Source organism: Primulina tabacum, chromosome 12 (genome assembly GCF_025594145.1).
Source record: "Primulina tabacum isolate GXHZ01 chromosome 12, ASM2559414v2, whole genome shotgun sequence".
In the NCBI taxonomy this organism is placed as follows: Eukaryota; Viridiplantae; Streptophyta; class Magnoliopsida; order Lamiales; family Gesneriaceae; genus Primulina; species Primulina tabacum.
Window position 1 is genome coordinate 38,591,328 of NC_134561.1, and position 15,514 is coordinate 38,606,841.

A 15,514-nucleotide genomic window follows, 5' to 3' on the forward strand; every position below is an offset into this window, starting at 1 on the left:
TACTAATTTATATTTGGCTATAGAAGACGGAGTATTGTCAAGTATCTCAGGAATAAAAACGACAAAAGTATATGGGAAATTCTGACAAAAATATACGAGGTCAGGTCAAAGCACAACAAGACTTTTCTAAAGATAAAACTTTATACTCTTCGGATGACGAAATCCTCATCGATGACCGATCATATCAACATATTAAATATTTTATTTACTCAACTCACTTCTATGAGATATAAAATAAAGGAAAATGAACTTGCAAAGCTTCTACTTCAAAGTTTATCAGTTCATATAATCAATTTATCATCAACTTGACCAAAAATATGCTTATGGGATCTTTAAAATTCGACGATGTCTTAACTGCGGTTCTCGAAGAAGAAAGTCGACGCAAGAATAAGAAAAACTGTTTGGTAACTTCGAAGCAGACAAAGGTTTTACTGATGATAAGAGAAAGATTTATGGACCGTGACTTCAGTAAGAGCCAAAAACGAGATAGATCAAAGTCAAGAAGTAAATGCACACTTGTTAATAAAATTTTGTTTTGATAAACAAATCAGTGCTCAACATAAGCACATACATTTGAAATTATTAATAGCCTTACAAATATCATTACACGATCTCTCTATTCCAGTCTCTAACATACACCCCACGTTCCTCCAACATTCCATCTTTTTTCTACAAACAAAGGCAAATAATACATTTAACGAAAGATTAACTATCAACCAGACACAAATCATAGTCTCCAATTTTCATCTTTCCTCATCTCTTTCCATTGAAGAAATCATTGGAAAGGGAGGGAAAAAAATTGATCTTGTCATCTTTCCCTCTCCATATATGAATTTTTCTCCCATTTCCATCATATAAATACGTTGTATCTAGATTCGAATCATCTCAAAAAAATTTAAAAATGGTTCGAGCCCTGGAAGAAGAACAAGAAATTTACAAATCCAGGCTAGGATATTTCAAGGGAATGCAAGAAAATGGAGGGAAACAGACCTCCCGGAGTTTGATCCTCGAAAACGATAATTCGTTGTCATCCGCTGATCAAGACAGGGTGACATCAAGAAGTCATGCTTCCATTCCTTTGAATGATCATCAGCCTTTAGATCAACAGCTTAAGATTGGATGTGCTCTTAATAGGACCGAGAATATCACGTCCAGATTGTCCATGGATGGAAGTGTGGCCAACGCAAATGCTAGAGACAGGCAACATTCAGGCAAGAAACCAGTGAAGAAATGATCTTTAATTTTCTTAGAGTTATTTTTCATTTCAATTTGGTTTTCTTTAAGCCTGTTTGAATGTTTTTATGATTTTTAGATATTGAACTTATGAAGGAGAAATTTACAAAGTTGCTTCTGGGAGAGGATATGTCTGGTGGGGGGAAAGGTGTTTCATCTGCTCTGGCTCTGTCAAATGCTATTACAAATCTTGCAGGTAAATCAACCTTTTTCATTATGTAGCCAAAATATATGTGATAACCCCGCAGTATTACTAGCATTTTGCATGATGCTTAAAGTTAGATTTCTTTCTTTATTTTATCCTGTTATTATGCAGCTTCTGCATTTGGAGAACAAAAGAGATTAGAGCCAATGGCAGCAGAGACCAAAGCCAGATGGAGAAAGGAGATCGATTGGCTGTTATCTGTCACGGACCACATTGTTGAATTTGTCCCTTCAAACCAAAAATCCAAAGATGGAACCAATATGGAGGTAAAACTTCTCTACTCCTGCTTCAGATAAATGAAGCTTGTGTTTTAACGATTTTTAACGAGAGTTCGTGTACTTTATTAGATAATGGTGACGAATCAGAGAACCGATCTCCATATGAACATTCCAGCCTTACGAAAACTCGACGCAATGCTCCTTGTAAGGGAAACATGTCATTTTTTAATTCTTAGTTCTTGGTTAAAGTCAGAAGGTCTCATTTCATTTGACAATGCTGACATGTTTGCCTATCTTTGGCCAAAAGGATTGTCTGGAGAACTTCAAAGACCAAAATGAGTTCTACTACACGTCAAAGAACGATGATGATTCTGATAAAGCTAGACAAGATGATAAATGGTGGATTCCAACGCCAAAAGTTCCCCCAAACGGATTGTCCGAAGTTACAAGGAAATGGCTACAGTTTCAGAAGGATTCTGTGAACCAGGTGCTCAAAGCAGCTATGGCTATCAATGCTCAGGTCTTATCTGAGATGGAGATTCCTGAAAATTACATAGACTCTCTCCCTAAGGTACAACGAAACTGGAAAAGGTATTCATCCCCATGTTCTAGAATTCTTTTCATTTCCGAGTTCTAAAATTCTATTGTCGATTTTATTACCACAGAATGGAAGAGCGAGCCTTGGAGACTCGATATACAAGAGCATCACAGACGAACACTTTGATCCCAATTTCCTTCTCTCAACTCTGGACTTGTCCTCAGAACACAAGATTCTTGACCTTAAAAATAAGATTGAGGCATCTGTAGTGATATGGAAAAGGAAGATGAATTCTAAAGACAGCAAATCTTCTTGGAGTTCAGCTGTGAGCATGGAGAAGAGGGAGCTTTTCGAAGATAGAGCAGAAACTATTCTTCTGATCCTAAAGCATCGATTTCCCGGGATTCCTCAGTCTGGTTTAGACATCAGCAAGATCCAATTCAACAGAGTAAAAAATTCAATTTTCTTGAGATCAAACAATATTTTTTACATGCTGGGGACCGTATCCTTGATTTTTAGACTAAACTCAAAAAAAAAAAAAATTATGTCGCAGGATGTGGGGCAGGCAATCTTGGAAAGCTATTCGAGAATCATAGAGAGCCTAGCATTTACAGTGTTGTCAAGGATAGAAGATGTAATGCATGCCGACTCTCTCGCGAGAAACCCCGATGCAGAACTCGAAAGATGCCCTTTAAAAGATCACTCAGTCCAAGAAAAATTCCCTAATGCTCAGGAAGAATTAGAGAAGTTGAATTCATCGGAAGCACCATCGTCAATGACACTGTTGGATTTCATGGGATGGAATATGGATCAAGGAGAGACGGATATGAGAAAAGATTCTACCGGTAGGATTCACAGAGATGATGATTCAGACAACCTCACCAAACCGATAAACACAAACAAGAAAATATCCTACATAGAACGGCTAGAGAATCTAGGCGGTTTAAGGAGCCCACGTGCACGACACTAGCACGATTCCACTGCAGAAAATTTTGCAAGAACCTAAGCCTGGATGTACATACAAAATGGTCATATCTTAGAGTTTCTTATCAGAGTTATATATGTATGTTTCTAGCTTCTATTGTAATAGGAAGGCCTTTTAGATATATACAGAATTTCCCATAAATTAAATGACTTCCCCGTATAGTAGTAGTTCTTAGTTCATTGTACTCAGAACATTTCTGCTATTTTACTAGTCGAATTATTCACTAACTTATTTAGCTTAATCAGTACACGGATGGAGTTCCAAACCGGCGTCTCCATGACGAATAACGGTACTTATGAAAGATTGTTGCTCGTTAGCACGATAAAAGGTTAAAAAAATTATGCACAGATACGAACCTAGGACTTAGATTCTTCCATGGCCATGGGGCTCGGGTTTGGGAGGAAGTTGAGGACTTTTAACGATTGGTAGAACGTCCCCGGTCGCTTGGGAGCTCACAAAATCAAGTGTAGAGCCACCTCCCAGTATCAAGAACTTGAGTAACACCCCTACATACCTCGGCCACTCATGTTTTCGAAAATTTGGGCTTCGAAGTAGCATTATTTGATTTAATCCATTGGTTAATAAAAAGTTTACATTAAACTTTTTTTGTTAATTGTAGATACCTCAAACTCATCCATAAATTAAATTTGTCGGAAAAGGAATTTGCTTAAAAAATTATAAATGTTCTAAAAATCTTCGTTTTAAAAAAATAAACATAATTGAATTTTTTTAAATTTAATGTTGAATAGAAAGACGCTTCAAATTCAAACCTGAGCATTAAAATCGCACTTGCTCAATGCGACTACAGCTTGAACCCGCAGTACTACTTAGCATCATCGTCTTATCCGGAAAAACACCTCGATACAAATGTCTCTGATCTCTCCACCGGTTCTCCAAATCAAATCCCTCGCCGCCGCCACTCCATTCCTCCATGGCGCCGCCGCCACGACCACCCACCTCGGCAGAAAGCTGAGTTCTTCGTCCTCCGTTCAACCTTCCCCCGCCGTGCTGCCTGTAATCAGAGCCATGAGGACGATGCAAGGGAAAGTCGTGTGCAACACCAATGACAAGACGGTGGCCGTGGAGGTTATACGTTTAGCCCCACACCCAAAGTACAAGCGCCGGGTGAGGAAGAAGAAGACATTCCAGGCCCATGACCCATTGAACCAGTTCCAAGTTGGGGACTTTGTCCAGCTAGAAAAAGGCCGCCCCATTAGCAAGACCAAGACTTTCTGGGCCGTCCCTGTACCCGGCCGGTCTAGGCCCAAGGATGGTGCCGAAGCGCCGCAGGAGCTGGGGATCCCATTGGAGTCTGAGAGTTGAAGAAAGTACAAGTGTTGTTTTTTTTGGTATTCTGAATTGATTTGTCGTATCAATTGTGATATTGATAATTTTGTTTATATGGTTTATGGCCACAGATTTGGTTACTGTTTATTGTTCATTAGTGTATGTGATTTCACTGCATAAAGTGAGAATCTTGGCTTGGAGATGGTTGTGGGATGTGACTGTGGCACACAATTTAATCTGAGCATGCCATTTCATTCAGGTGCAAAAAGCTAGCTCGAACTCGAATATACTTGCCAAACCTAACCCGAGTTCAAACATCTTTGAAATCATCTTTTGTCGAATTTGGGACAAACTAGATTGCTACAAAGCATCTTGAGTTCTTGACTGAAATTCATCAGTACATGTTTTCTATATTGAATAGTAGATAAGCACAAGCTGACTTGGCTCGAGAACGCATGCCTTTTGGAAGATAGCTGCCTTAGCTCGATAGTCTGTGTTATTATTTTCGACTCTGGCTCAACCATGAGATTGAACATAAGAAGTATTCGAAATATTCTGTGTTCCTTGGTTCATACAGACAAATTTACTTGGTGTTGTAAATGCCAGAAGCCATAGCACTACAACTTCATTTGTGACTTCATATGAGTTACAGCATTTGTCAAGATCTCATGACATGAAAGAGATTAAGATAATTGAGATTTAGTATAATTTTCTCTCTGATTATTTTTTGCTTATGAAACTTTTAAGCTTTGTCCTGTTTCATGTTAATCGATCATAAAGGGAGTTGTTCTTTTGGTGAATGGACGCATCTTTGGCTTATACTTTGCTGAGCCACACTGGATTCATAATCAAACTCTCCAAGTTTAAACTTACCCTTGATATATTTCAATCAATGACCATGCTACATAACAAATACAAATGTAATGATGTCATCAAAATAATAGTTTTACATTTTCTTTGCCCAATAAAAATATGGCAAAGAAACCGATGCGTCACCTATCTTCCTACTACTTTAAAAAAAATCAGGATAAAAAAGAATGCTTAAAACATAAATCAAGTCTTTGAACCTATATAATGTTATTAATCTTCACACTGCAGACTTCTTTTTATGTTCTGCATTGTGCGAGATATCAGGGTGTTAACTGATTCTACGGATTCTGCCGAAAGTTTCACTGTGGGAGAGTTTCTTAATATGATTTGAAAGGCCATTGTTAGCAACGATCCACCTTCTGTGCACTTCTCCTCTGGCATAAAAGTGATAACCGAAGGCCTAGATTCAATCCCATCAGCAATAATTGAAAAACCAGAAGGTAAGATAGCTATGTTGCTCGAGTCACATCCTGTCAGAACTGATTGCATGCCATTGATGTCCACAGGGGCGTAAATTACTGTTGATTCATATGCGTTTGTGTTGCTATCTTGAAGTACCCACATGTTGTGTTCATCACCTTTCATTGCCTGTATTCAGGTTAAAAAGAACTGCGAATTTGAAATTGCGACGTTTAAAGATTTTGGTGACATTTGCTTTGTTTTGGTAGGGTAGAACTTACCAGGACTGTTACAGCATTTCCTCGGGCCTGCCCTTTAGCTATGTTTGCAACTGATTGTACTGGGCTTCCATTGAACATGATATCCCACTGCAATTTCATGCAAGAAAATGGGTGAAATGGGTTTGCTGCAGTATCAAAAGTTGTGTCTAGTGTCCACCATATAACTCAAATCTTTTGAATTCTGCAAACAGACCAGGTGGCACACTTCGATTGTTATTATAATATAGGAGCGCCGGAGGATAGAGGGAGCAATTATTGCTCCCTGACAGAAATTATGGTGTTAAGTCTATAAACAGGATTTTATCCATTAACATAACAAGGTAGTGTGTTGTATATGAGGATAGAGCATGTTTAACATACCTCTTTCCTCCGATTTTCGTCTCTCAAGTAGTCGAATAACACATTGGTGAGCCACAGGTAACCACACACTAGTAGCTGCACATAAGATTACCCCATTAGGTTCTCCAGGATCATTAACATTCTTCCTGGAAGCCACCCGAATATCATCTCCTGTTTTACTAGCTATCTTGTTCCATGAGTTATAGCTAGATGTGCTGAGTGCTCTACAATAACTCGCCGTCATTCTTTGTGCCAATTTAAGCATGCTTTTTCTCCCAGCAAGAGTCGTAACACCTGTCTCGTTAAACCTCTTTTTAATCTCAATTTGACATATTTGAGAAGATGATTAGAAGTGCAGAAGTTTAAAGGATTAATACCACTTGAATCCTTAGTGGGAACGTTTGTGGCCATGTAGAACACATATCGCTCACATTGCTGTTGCAGCGTTGAAATCCAATGCTTTGCACCAAAGGCTTGGCCGCTGTTAACTAAGGAACGGTACAGAGAATTGACTGTGCTTTTCTGGCATTCCAAATGCTCTACCCAAATCACCTGAAAATGAAAATCGAACAGGTTAGTAATTTTTTTCTTGACATGTTCAATTAGTCAGGATACATCTTTCTGTGTGTATATATTTTTGGCAGCCGAGGATCAAAATACCTTATAAATTCATTATTTTATAGACAAGAATTTGTAAAGTTTAGATTTCAAGTACAACCTTACAGTGGCCGTTGAAATTATCCTCAATGATGCAGCCAGATGGGCATTTTCTGCATTTCAGTACAGAGGTGTCTGTATTATCTTCAACTTTGTCTATAGAGACGTCTGTAATAGCCCACTGATGAGCGCTCAACTGTTTGCAGTATCGAATGAAATACATTTCTCTAGTAGCCACCATTGGTGTCAATATTTGGATCTCTGCAAAAATCTGCTATAGTAATCAAATATTGAATATGAAAGGAAAGGAAAGTTTTGTGAAACTTCTAATTGTTCTAGAAGTCGAACTTTTAAAGTTGCATTTTGTGGGATTTGGGGCTCGGTCTGAGATAGCAATTAAGGCATAATAAATGCAAGCAAAATGATAATTCATCTTACCAAGTGAACTGCACCATCCTTGTTAACACCTCCATGGCAGATAACATCCACCGTGTCTGCCTTAGAGATCAAGTTAGGAAACAATTCTTTCCACTGATTCTGCCAATGAATGATGACTTTGAAAAATATATAATTTGGATATCAATTAAACCTAATGTACAAAATAAATATTCTTACAGCATCCATAAAACTCTGAACCAGCCATGGAAGATCAACAAACACAACCCCACAGTCCCTTGATGCCTCTACTGATTTTTTTGCCTGCATTTTGCTGCTGGAGTTTTCGGCACAAATCTGTTTCCTGTACTCGTCATAATTAAGCATCTCACGCCCCGATTCATAGCTTCGAACCCACAGTGGTTCTCCATAGGTAGCCATTTTTTGTAACTCGTCCATTGCTTGATTTGCAGCATCCACGATTCTTGATTTCTCAGAGCCAAGAATACCCTTATAGAACTCCAATGAACTTCTGTTTCCTTGATCATTTTCCGAAGAATGTGAAGAGCTATTAGGAGATGTCCCACCATAGTATTTCTCGATCATAGTCCTAAGCCTTTCAACCTACATACCACAGTCATGTTTGCAAAAACTTTAGGGAAATTTTTTTCATAACCTATATTTGTGATTTTATAACCACCAGTTTATTTGAAACCTCTGCTTTGAGTTTAGCATTTTCAATTCTTAGTTTTTGCTCTTCTCCTGTTTCTGTCATGGCATCCTTGCCGGAGTTAGAGAAACCACAGTTAGGACAAGATGACTTTTTAACTGCTTCTCTTATTGCCTTGGTTTCTTGTCGAAGTTTTTCGATTTCTGTCTTTAATAAAGAACTTTCGTGTCGTTCCTGTATGGCCTGCAAGAATTATAAACTTTCTAGTCCCGATTCATCAAGCTATGTCAAACAATACTCAAATTCAAGTTCGAGCTCATGAGTTTGTTCACCAGGTGTGCATAATGAACTATCAAACAAAATAACTTCACGTACAAATAAAATCTATTTGAGTCGGCTCGTGAGCTGGTTCAATTCCTAAGCTACTCCATCATTTGTTAGAACTAGAGTATTTTACCATAATTTGAATTAGGCAACCAGTTCCATGATACACTTTTGAATAATAATTATGAGCAGACAAGATATAATGAATTACCTTGATTTGGGTTCTACGGTTTTGAAACCAGAACTTGACTTGCCTGGGGTGAAGACCCAAGTTCTTGCTTAGATGGAGCCTTTGCTTCTCATCTGGATGAGGCGATTCCTTAAACAAACTACAAAATATTACATGCAACTAATCTCGTCATTTAACCGTTGAAAACTATCTCCTAGGTAGTTGATTTCATCGAACTTTATTTATAATACATTTACATTAATTAAACTTTTTTCAATTTGTTCTATCTAATTGCATCTTAAATTGTTAGTTAGAAGTAAAAAAATATATCGAAAAAATATAGGCAAAAACTTGTGTGAGATGGTCTCACGGGTCGTATTTTGTGAGACAGATATCTTTTTTGCTAAGAGTATTAATTTTTATTGTGAATATCGGTAAGATTGACCCATCTCACAGATAAAGATTCGTGACACCATCTCACAGATAAAGATTATGAGTATGTCTCACTAGATAACTACTTCAGAGATATATTCTCAAGCATATCGAATAAGTTTAACCCGGTTATACTAAACCGTCTCGTTCAAGAATCGGATATCAGGTACTAGTGTGTCAACCCCTAAAAAGTATTTCATTCATTGGATAATGGACAAGTTGAGATTCAATAATTCATTGGAGATGTACCTTTGCTAATATAATACACAAGAAAAATGTGCTCATACAATATTATATAATATACATAAATATATAGAAATGTTTTTTTATTATCTAATATAATGTAACATACTTTAGTTAATATCTAACACTTCTCTTTTGAATTTTTTTTTTAAAAAAAAAATTAACTAAAATTCATTTTGTTGTAGCCAAAATTCCACTATTTTGAGGGGAAAAGGATAAAGAAATTATAAGATTTTGTCGGTGGTCCAAGATTTATGCCTACAATTTAACCAAAACCTCTAATAATTTGATATTTTCTTTTCCTAAAAAATGGTTAATTTCAGAAGGTAATCCATTCTTGTACCCAGGGTCGGAGCCAATGCGTCTGGTGGTCCAATTTTTTTTAAATATATATTATATATATAAATTTGATATAATTTTGGAATAATACTGATATTAGTTTGAATAAATCAATTTAAAATATTAAAAGATTCTAAAGTTTAAAATTCCAATCCAAACAGAATCAGTGTTTTTGACTCCGCCGGTGCTTCTACCTCAAACTTTGTAAAATAATTATACATTTTTTACCCAATTATGAGAAGACTGGTGGTTGTGTTGGTAGGAAAAAGAAAAAAAAAAGAAAAAGAAAAAGAAAAAGAACAAAGCCATACGCTTCCATTTCTCTGATTTGGCTGGGAGTGTGTCCTGTGATATTTCTTCCTCTTCTTCTCTTTGCTTTCATCGTCTTCATCATCTTCGATATTCTGCTGCTGCTGCTCCCCTTCCGCCATTTCGAAATCATCGTTCCCGGGGCCGGAATTCTCGCTGCTCATCTCCACCCTCGGCCCTCCGCCCCTTTCCTCCCTCTCCCCCACTTCCTCCTCCTCCGCCGCTCCAGCATCCCTGAAAATCCCAGCCTTTTCACAAACCAGACAAAAACAAGAAAAAAAGGGTCATATATAATAAAAGCAAACCAGCTTCATGCAAAAAACAAAAAACAAAAAACAAGTAGAACGAAAAATGGAGAGTACACCACATACGAGAGAAAGGGAGAGGTGTGGAGTGGCGAGAAAATCTCTGGCACGATGAAAGTTGGGAGAATTCGACATGCTTGATTACAAGGAATATGACGATCTGTCTTTGTTTTTCTGAAGGTTTTTGGTGTTAGAATGGGTTGTTATTTTAGTATCTTTTTAAGGTTGTATTATTAGACTGTTGATTGTGTTGAACAAAACGACAACTGGGAGTGGGGTCTTTTAATTAAGAGTATGGAACAAAAGGAAGAGACTGATTTTTCCCAAATCCTAAAAGTTACCCCAAAATTGCCCAATGTGTGTGTATATATATATATATATATATATATATATATATAGTTTTGATATTATGTGCATGTTGATGGACACACACCTCGTGAACATGCCTGTGGAATGTATTAAATACTTATATGATGTTCACGTTATCATCTTGTTGGTGTTCATCAACACACGCACGTACTATCAAAATTATATAATATATATACTATATTATTAAGTGTGAGATTCTTAGGAGTAATTATTTTAGAGGACAACATAATATTTAATTCTATAATTACCATTCTTATCTTACAAAAACCTCACCAAATCACTCCATATTTTACATATAAAAAAAATCTAAAAAAAACTTTCTTTATAAATCGAACAACTCTTCTAAATTGAAAATTATTTTGTGTTAATTGTTTAGTATTATATGATCAAATTAAAACTAATAATAACACATATAACGCATGTGCATCTTTTAATAACACATATTTGGTTTGAGGCAAAAACTTGCGTTAGACGGTCTCACGGGTCGTATTTGTGAGACGGATCTCTTATTTGGATCATCCATAAAATAAATATTACTTTTTATGCTAAGATTATTACTTTTTATTGTGAATATCGGTAGGATTGACTCGTCTCACAGATAAAAATTCGTGAGACCGTCTCACAAAAGACCTACTCGTGGTTTGGTATCTTGAACACTCGTTGTGACCACTTATTTGAAATATTCAATCTTATGAAAATGTGAAGATTAATTTATTAAGGATTAAATTGTTAATTGGATCCAACTTTTGTCACACTGGATGCGATCGAGTCTGCCCCAAAAATTAAACCGTGGATTATATATATATATATATATATATTTTATTTTGTATTTGTTTATTTACATTTAATCCCCATTAATTAAAAAGGTTAAAATCTATTGAGAATGGTGATATATATTGCCTTTTAGTCCCAATTGAACCAAATCATAATCCAAGAATTTGATAATGAAATTCAACCAAATTTGGATCAGCGAACAGAGCTGCTTTTGTCGATTAATTTGCATGGCCACGATGCCACCACATGTTAATCATTGTATGTGTAGGTTGATTTGATTCCTTGTCATTATTTTGATAAATAAAAAAAAAAAAAAAAGACGATTTTAAGTACTTTTAAAAATTAATTTTACATTTTTTAAAAATTTAATTTAATTTTGTTTATTTTAGATTTAATATTCAATCAGTTATAATTGATAGAATGGTTATCTAGGCCTTGTTCATTGGTAACATCAATTCTTGCAAACCATTTTAAGAGTAAGACTCTTGTGAGACGGTCTCACGAATCTTTATCTGTGAGACGGGTCAATCATATCGATATTCACAATAAAAAGCAATACTCTTAGCATAAAAAGTAATACATTTCATGGATAACCCAAATAAGATATTTGTCTCACAAAATACGACCCATGAGACCGTCTCACACAAGTTTTTGCCGACTTTTAATTATTCGTCATCCCACGAGCAACCCTATGAAATATCGGCATCATTTTCATCTAACATTTGGATCAGATTAATTTCGATTTTAGTAGAGTAAAGAAAAATGTTTTTTTTTTTTAAAAAAGTGACAGCGTGCAAGCACAAAATCGTGCCAAACGAATAATGGTACTTCTAAAGCAAATGACGTGAGTTCCGAATCGATCGTTAGTTATAATTTAATCGGTTTTACATCCTATTAAGTCGATCGTTAGCAAGTTATGTGAATCCCGAATGACGTGAAATTGATCATGTCATATCGAACGTAATTAAAGTTTTATTCTCATATTAATTAAAAGATAGAAACGACTAGAATTTGAACGATGTAATTGATAAACTAGAACTAATTTTGCAGATAATTTCATATTTGATTTATTGATGATGAGTTGTGCGCGTCCTTCCGATGATTATCTCCGTTTTTGTTCCACATCTTCCACGATATGTGTGCGGATATTTATAAATAAAAAAGGGTAAGCTTCCAATATCAGTACTTGATTTTTTTTAATTACAATGTATTACGATGTCAGGCACGTCGAGCTACTTTCATTTTATCCGATCAATTTTTCACAACATTTTTTCTAATATTTTCATCCTTCCTATGATTGTATTTCCCCATTTAATTTTTTTTTTTTTGTTTTGTTTTCTAACAATAAGAGATTTTTTGTACAAAAAAAAAAAGGAAAATGAAAGAATTAAAATGCAAATAAATAAATTATGTTGAGAATAAAGTTCAATCAATTTGTTTTGTGGGCCAATGAAAATGTATTCACTTTTTTATTTAATAATAAATATATATTACTTACGTTGTATCCTTAAATATATAGACCAAATAACATTCAGCCACGTGGAAACCCTATATATATATATATATATATATATATATATACATACACCCCACAGGCAAATGTGTAATGAAATTTGGACTAAATAAAATATATATCAACCGATTATTTTCAATATAATTGCTATAAAATAAATTAGTCCATCGTAATTAAGTTCTCATAAAAAAAATTTTATACATAAAATTATATTTAAATTAAAAAATTAATGTACATGACAAGATTAATATGGTATATATGTTAAATTGGTAAATAAATAAATAGATATATATTATTTAAGAAAAGTAAAGTGGAAAAAATTATAATTGACGTTTGAAATTAAGATATTGATGTGATTTGGGGATTTGAAAGAGTATTAAATTGATCGCTTCAATTTGAAGTTTTCCTCACATCAATTCTTGTAAATTAAGCTACTAAATTAAATTTAAAATAAAATAATCATAATAAAACATAATTAAATAAATAATATTAAAGTTAATTGAAATTCTATTAATAATAATAATATGAATAAGAAAAATTAATAATATTATTATTAATCGATAACAAACTATATAAACCTAGATTTAATATCACATTGTAAATTGTAGGTATAATTTAAATTAATAGTAAAAATAAATGATAAATATTATAATGTAATTTTAGTGAAAATAAAGATATTTGAACATATTTTAAAATTCTAGATATAACAATAGTAAAAATATGTCTCTTATGAGACGGTCTCACGAATATTTGTCTGTGAGACGTGTCAATCATACCGATATTCTCAATAAAAATAATACTTTTAGCATAAAAAATAATAATTTTTCATGGATGACTCAAATAAGAGATCCGTCTCATAAAATACGACACGTGAGACCGTCTCACACAAGTTTTTGTCATGTAGTAAATATATTAGTTTCACCCTCATAATATTTTATAATAAAATCATTAAATAATTATATTCAACTAATTTGATTACCCAGTTACCCAACGAATTATATCATTATTTTCTCTGACCCAATAAATTGTATATAAAAATATATATCACAACCAAAATTAAAATTTTGTCTTATTACAAATTAATAAAAAAAAAGACCAATACAATTATAAGTATATATAGATAAAAAATCGTACGAATATAATATAGCCGGGTTGAATGTAGAAATTCTCATCATCATCATAACTTATTATTATCATTTCCTATTATTAATTTATTTTTTTATGATTAATATTTTTAATATTGATTTATTTCTTATCATTCATTATTTTACTTATTATCACCATTAATTTATTCTTATGTGATAAATATTATTATTTCAACTAGTTCATATTATTATTAGAGTAGGTCTCTTGTGAGACGGTCTCACGAATCTTTATTTGCGAGACGAGTCAATCCTACGGATATTCACAATAAAAAATAATATTATTAACATAAAAAATAATATTTTTTTTGGATGACTCAAATAAGAGATCTGTCTCATAAAATATGACCCGTGAGACCATCTTACACAAGTTTTTACTTATTATTAATACTAGTAATCTATTTATTTATTATTTGTATTAATATCAAATTATTATTATCATCGATTCTTACTTAATAATGAAATAAATTAATTTCAATAATTTTGAAAATTAGTTCCTATTTCACTCAATTTTTATTATTATTTCATATGGAGAAAATGATACAAAAAATAAAAAATTAACATTTTTTAAATTTATAAAAATATATTTATATGATCGAACGCTTTGTCAATTTATAAAATTTATAATAATAATAATAAGTTTTTTGTGTATGGTACTACTATGTATATGCATGCCGTGACAAAAGTGGTGGGGTGTCTTTAAAATTAATGATATAAAAACAAAAGAAGATAAGAGTTGAAAGTTCAAAGGATCGCTTCAATATGTGGACATTATTACATACATTAACATTTTTCAAAACATGCAACAAAAACGTGCATTTTTTTTTTTTTTTTATATAAAAAAAACTACGTAACCACATCTTTCGCAACAGTGAGTTGTTATTTTTTACACTCTACATTAATTTAAAAATACAGCCCTTCAAATTTCAGGTACGCAATTATTGCATTTGTGCTTCAGAAACGAAAAATTGGATAGATGTGTCTGAGTTTTTTTTTTAAAAAAATGGATGATATATTAGCTTAGGTAGAAACTTGTGTGAGACAGTCTCACGGGTCATATTTTGTGATACAAATATCTTATTTGGGTCATTCACGAAAATTATTACTTTTTATGCTAAAAGTATTACTTTTTATCGTGAATATCGGTAAAATTGACCCGTCTCACAGATAAATATTCGTGTGACCGTATCACAACAGACCGACTCATTAAATTTATTGATTTTTTTTAAGGGATTTTGTCTTTTATTGGATTTTTCACGTGAGAGTCCGTTGCAATTAGCTCTTAAAAAATCAGGTACGCAATTATATAATTCGTCGGACGTAGGTCATGATTTTCTTTAAAACATATGAAAATAAATTCCACATTTAAAAGCTCAATAAATTTCCATTTTACAATTTTGATACCAAGAAATTCAATTGGAGTGGATAAGGGGAAATTATATATTTTTGTCATATGAGTTAGTCATGTTATCGGTGAAATAAATTGTAAATTTTTTATTTTAGTCATTTCACGTTAGAGTACTAACATTAAACCAGAA

The 15,514-nt window shown here is 33.6% G+C and overlaps 3 protein-coding genes across 3 annotated transcripts; 2 read left to right on the top strand and 1 right to left on the bottom strand.

The window, feature by feature from the left end:
* Nucleotides 1–552: 552 nt before the first annotated feature.
* On the top strand, nucleotides 553–3,418 carry LOC142521352 (rop guanine nucleotide exchange factor 12-like). Its single transcript, XM_075624562.1, has 7 exons — nucleotides 553–1,211; nucleotides 1,313–1,429; nucleotides 1,550–1,704; nucleotides 1,786–1,860; nucleotides 1,964–2,227; nucleotides 2,322–2,642; nucleotides 2,748–3,418. Exons 1-7 carry the CDS (start codon nucleotides 902–904, stop codon nucleotides 3,162–3,164), a joined length of 1,659 nt encoding a protein of 552 aa, XP_075480677.1. The 5' UTR covers nucleotides 553–901; the 3' UTR covers nucleotides 3,165–3,418.
* A 574-nt stretch (nucleotides 3,419–3,992) lies between these two features.
* On the top strand, nucleotides 3,993–4,647 carry LOC142521431 (small ribosomal subunit protein uS17c). Its single transcript, XM_075624633.1, has one exon. The coding sequence runs from the start codon at nucleotides 4,047–4,049 to the stop codon at nucleotides 4,500–4,502; it is 456 nt and encodes a 151-aa protein (XP_075480748.1). The 5' UTR covers nucleotides 3,993–4,046; the 3' UTR covers nucleotides 4,503–4,647.
* Nucleotides 4,648–5,316: 669 nt separating this feature from the next.
* On the bottom strand, nucleotides 5,317–10,466 carry LOC142521430 (homeobox-leucine zipper protein GLABRA 2). Its single transcript, XM_075624632.1, is given in 13 exon segments — nucleotides 5,317–5,924; nucleotides 6,017–6,103; nucleotides 6,377–6,424; nucleotides 6,426–6,649; nucleotides 6,733–6,907; nucleotides 7,074–7,283; nucleotides 7,451–7,549; nucleotides 7,628–8,011; nucleotides 8,103–8,300; nucleotides 8,593–8,710; nucleotides 9,876–9,907; nucleotides 9,909–10,121; nucleotides 10,245–10,466. Coding segments are annotated over 13 exon segments (2,235 nt in total). The 5' UTR covers nucleotides 10,314–10,466; the 3' UTR covers nucleotides 5,317–5,546.
* Between the last annotated feature and the right edge of the window lie 5,048 nt (nucleotides 10,467–15,514).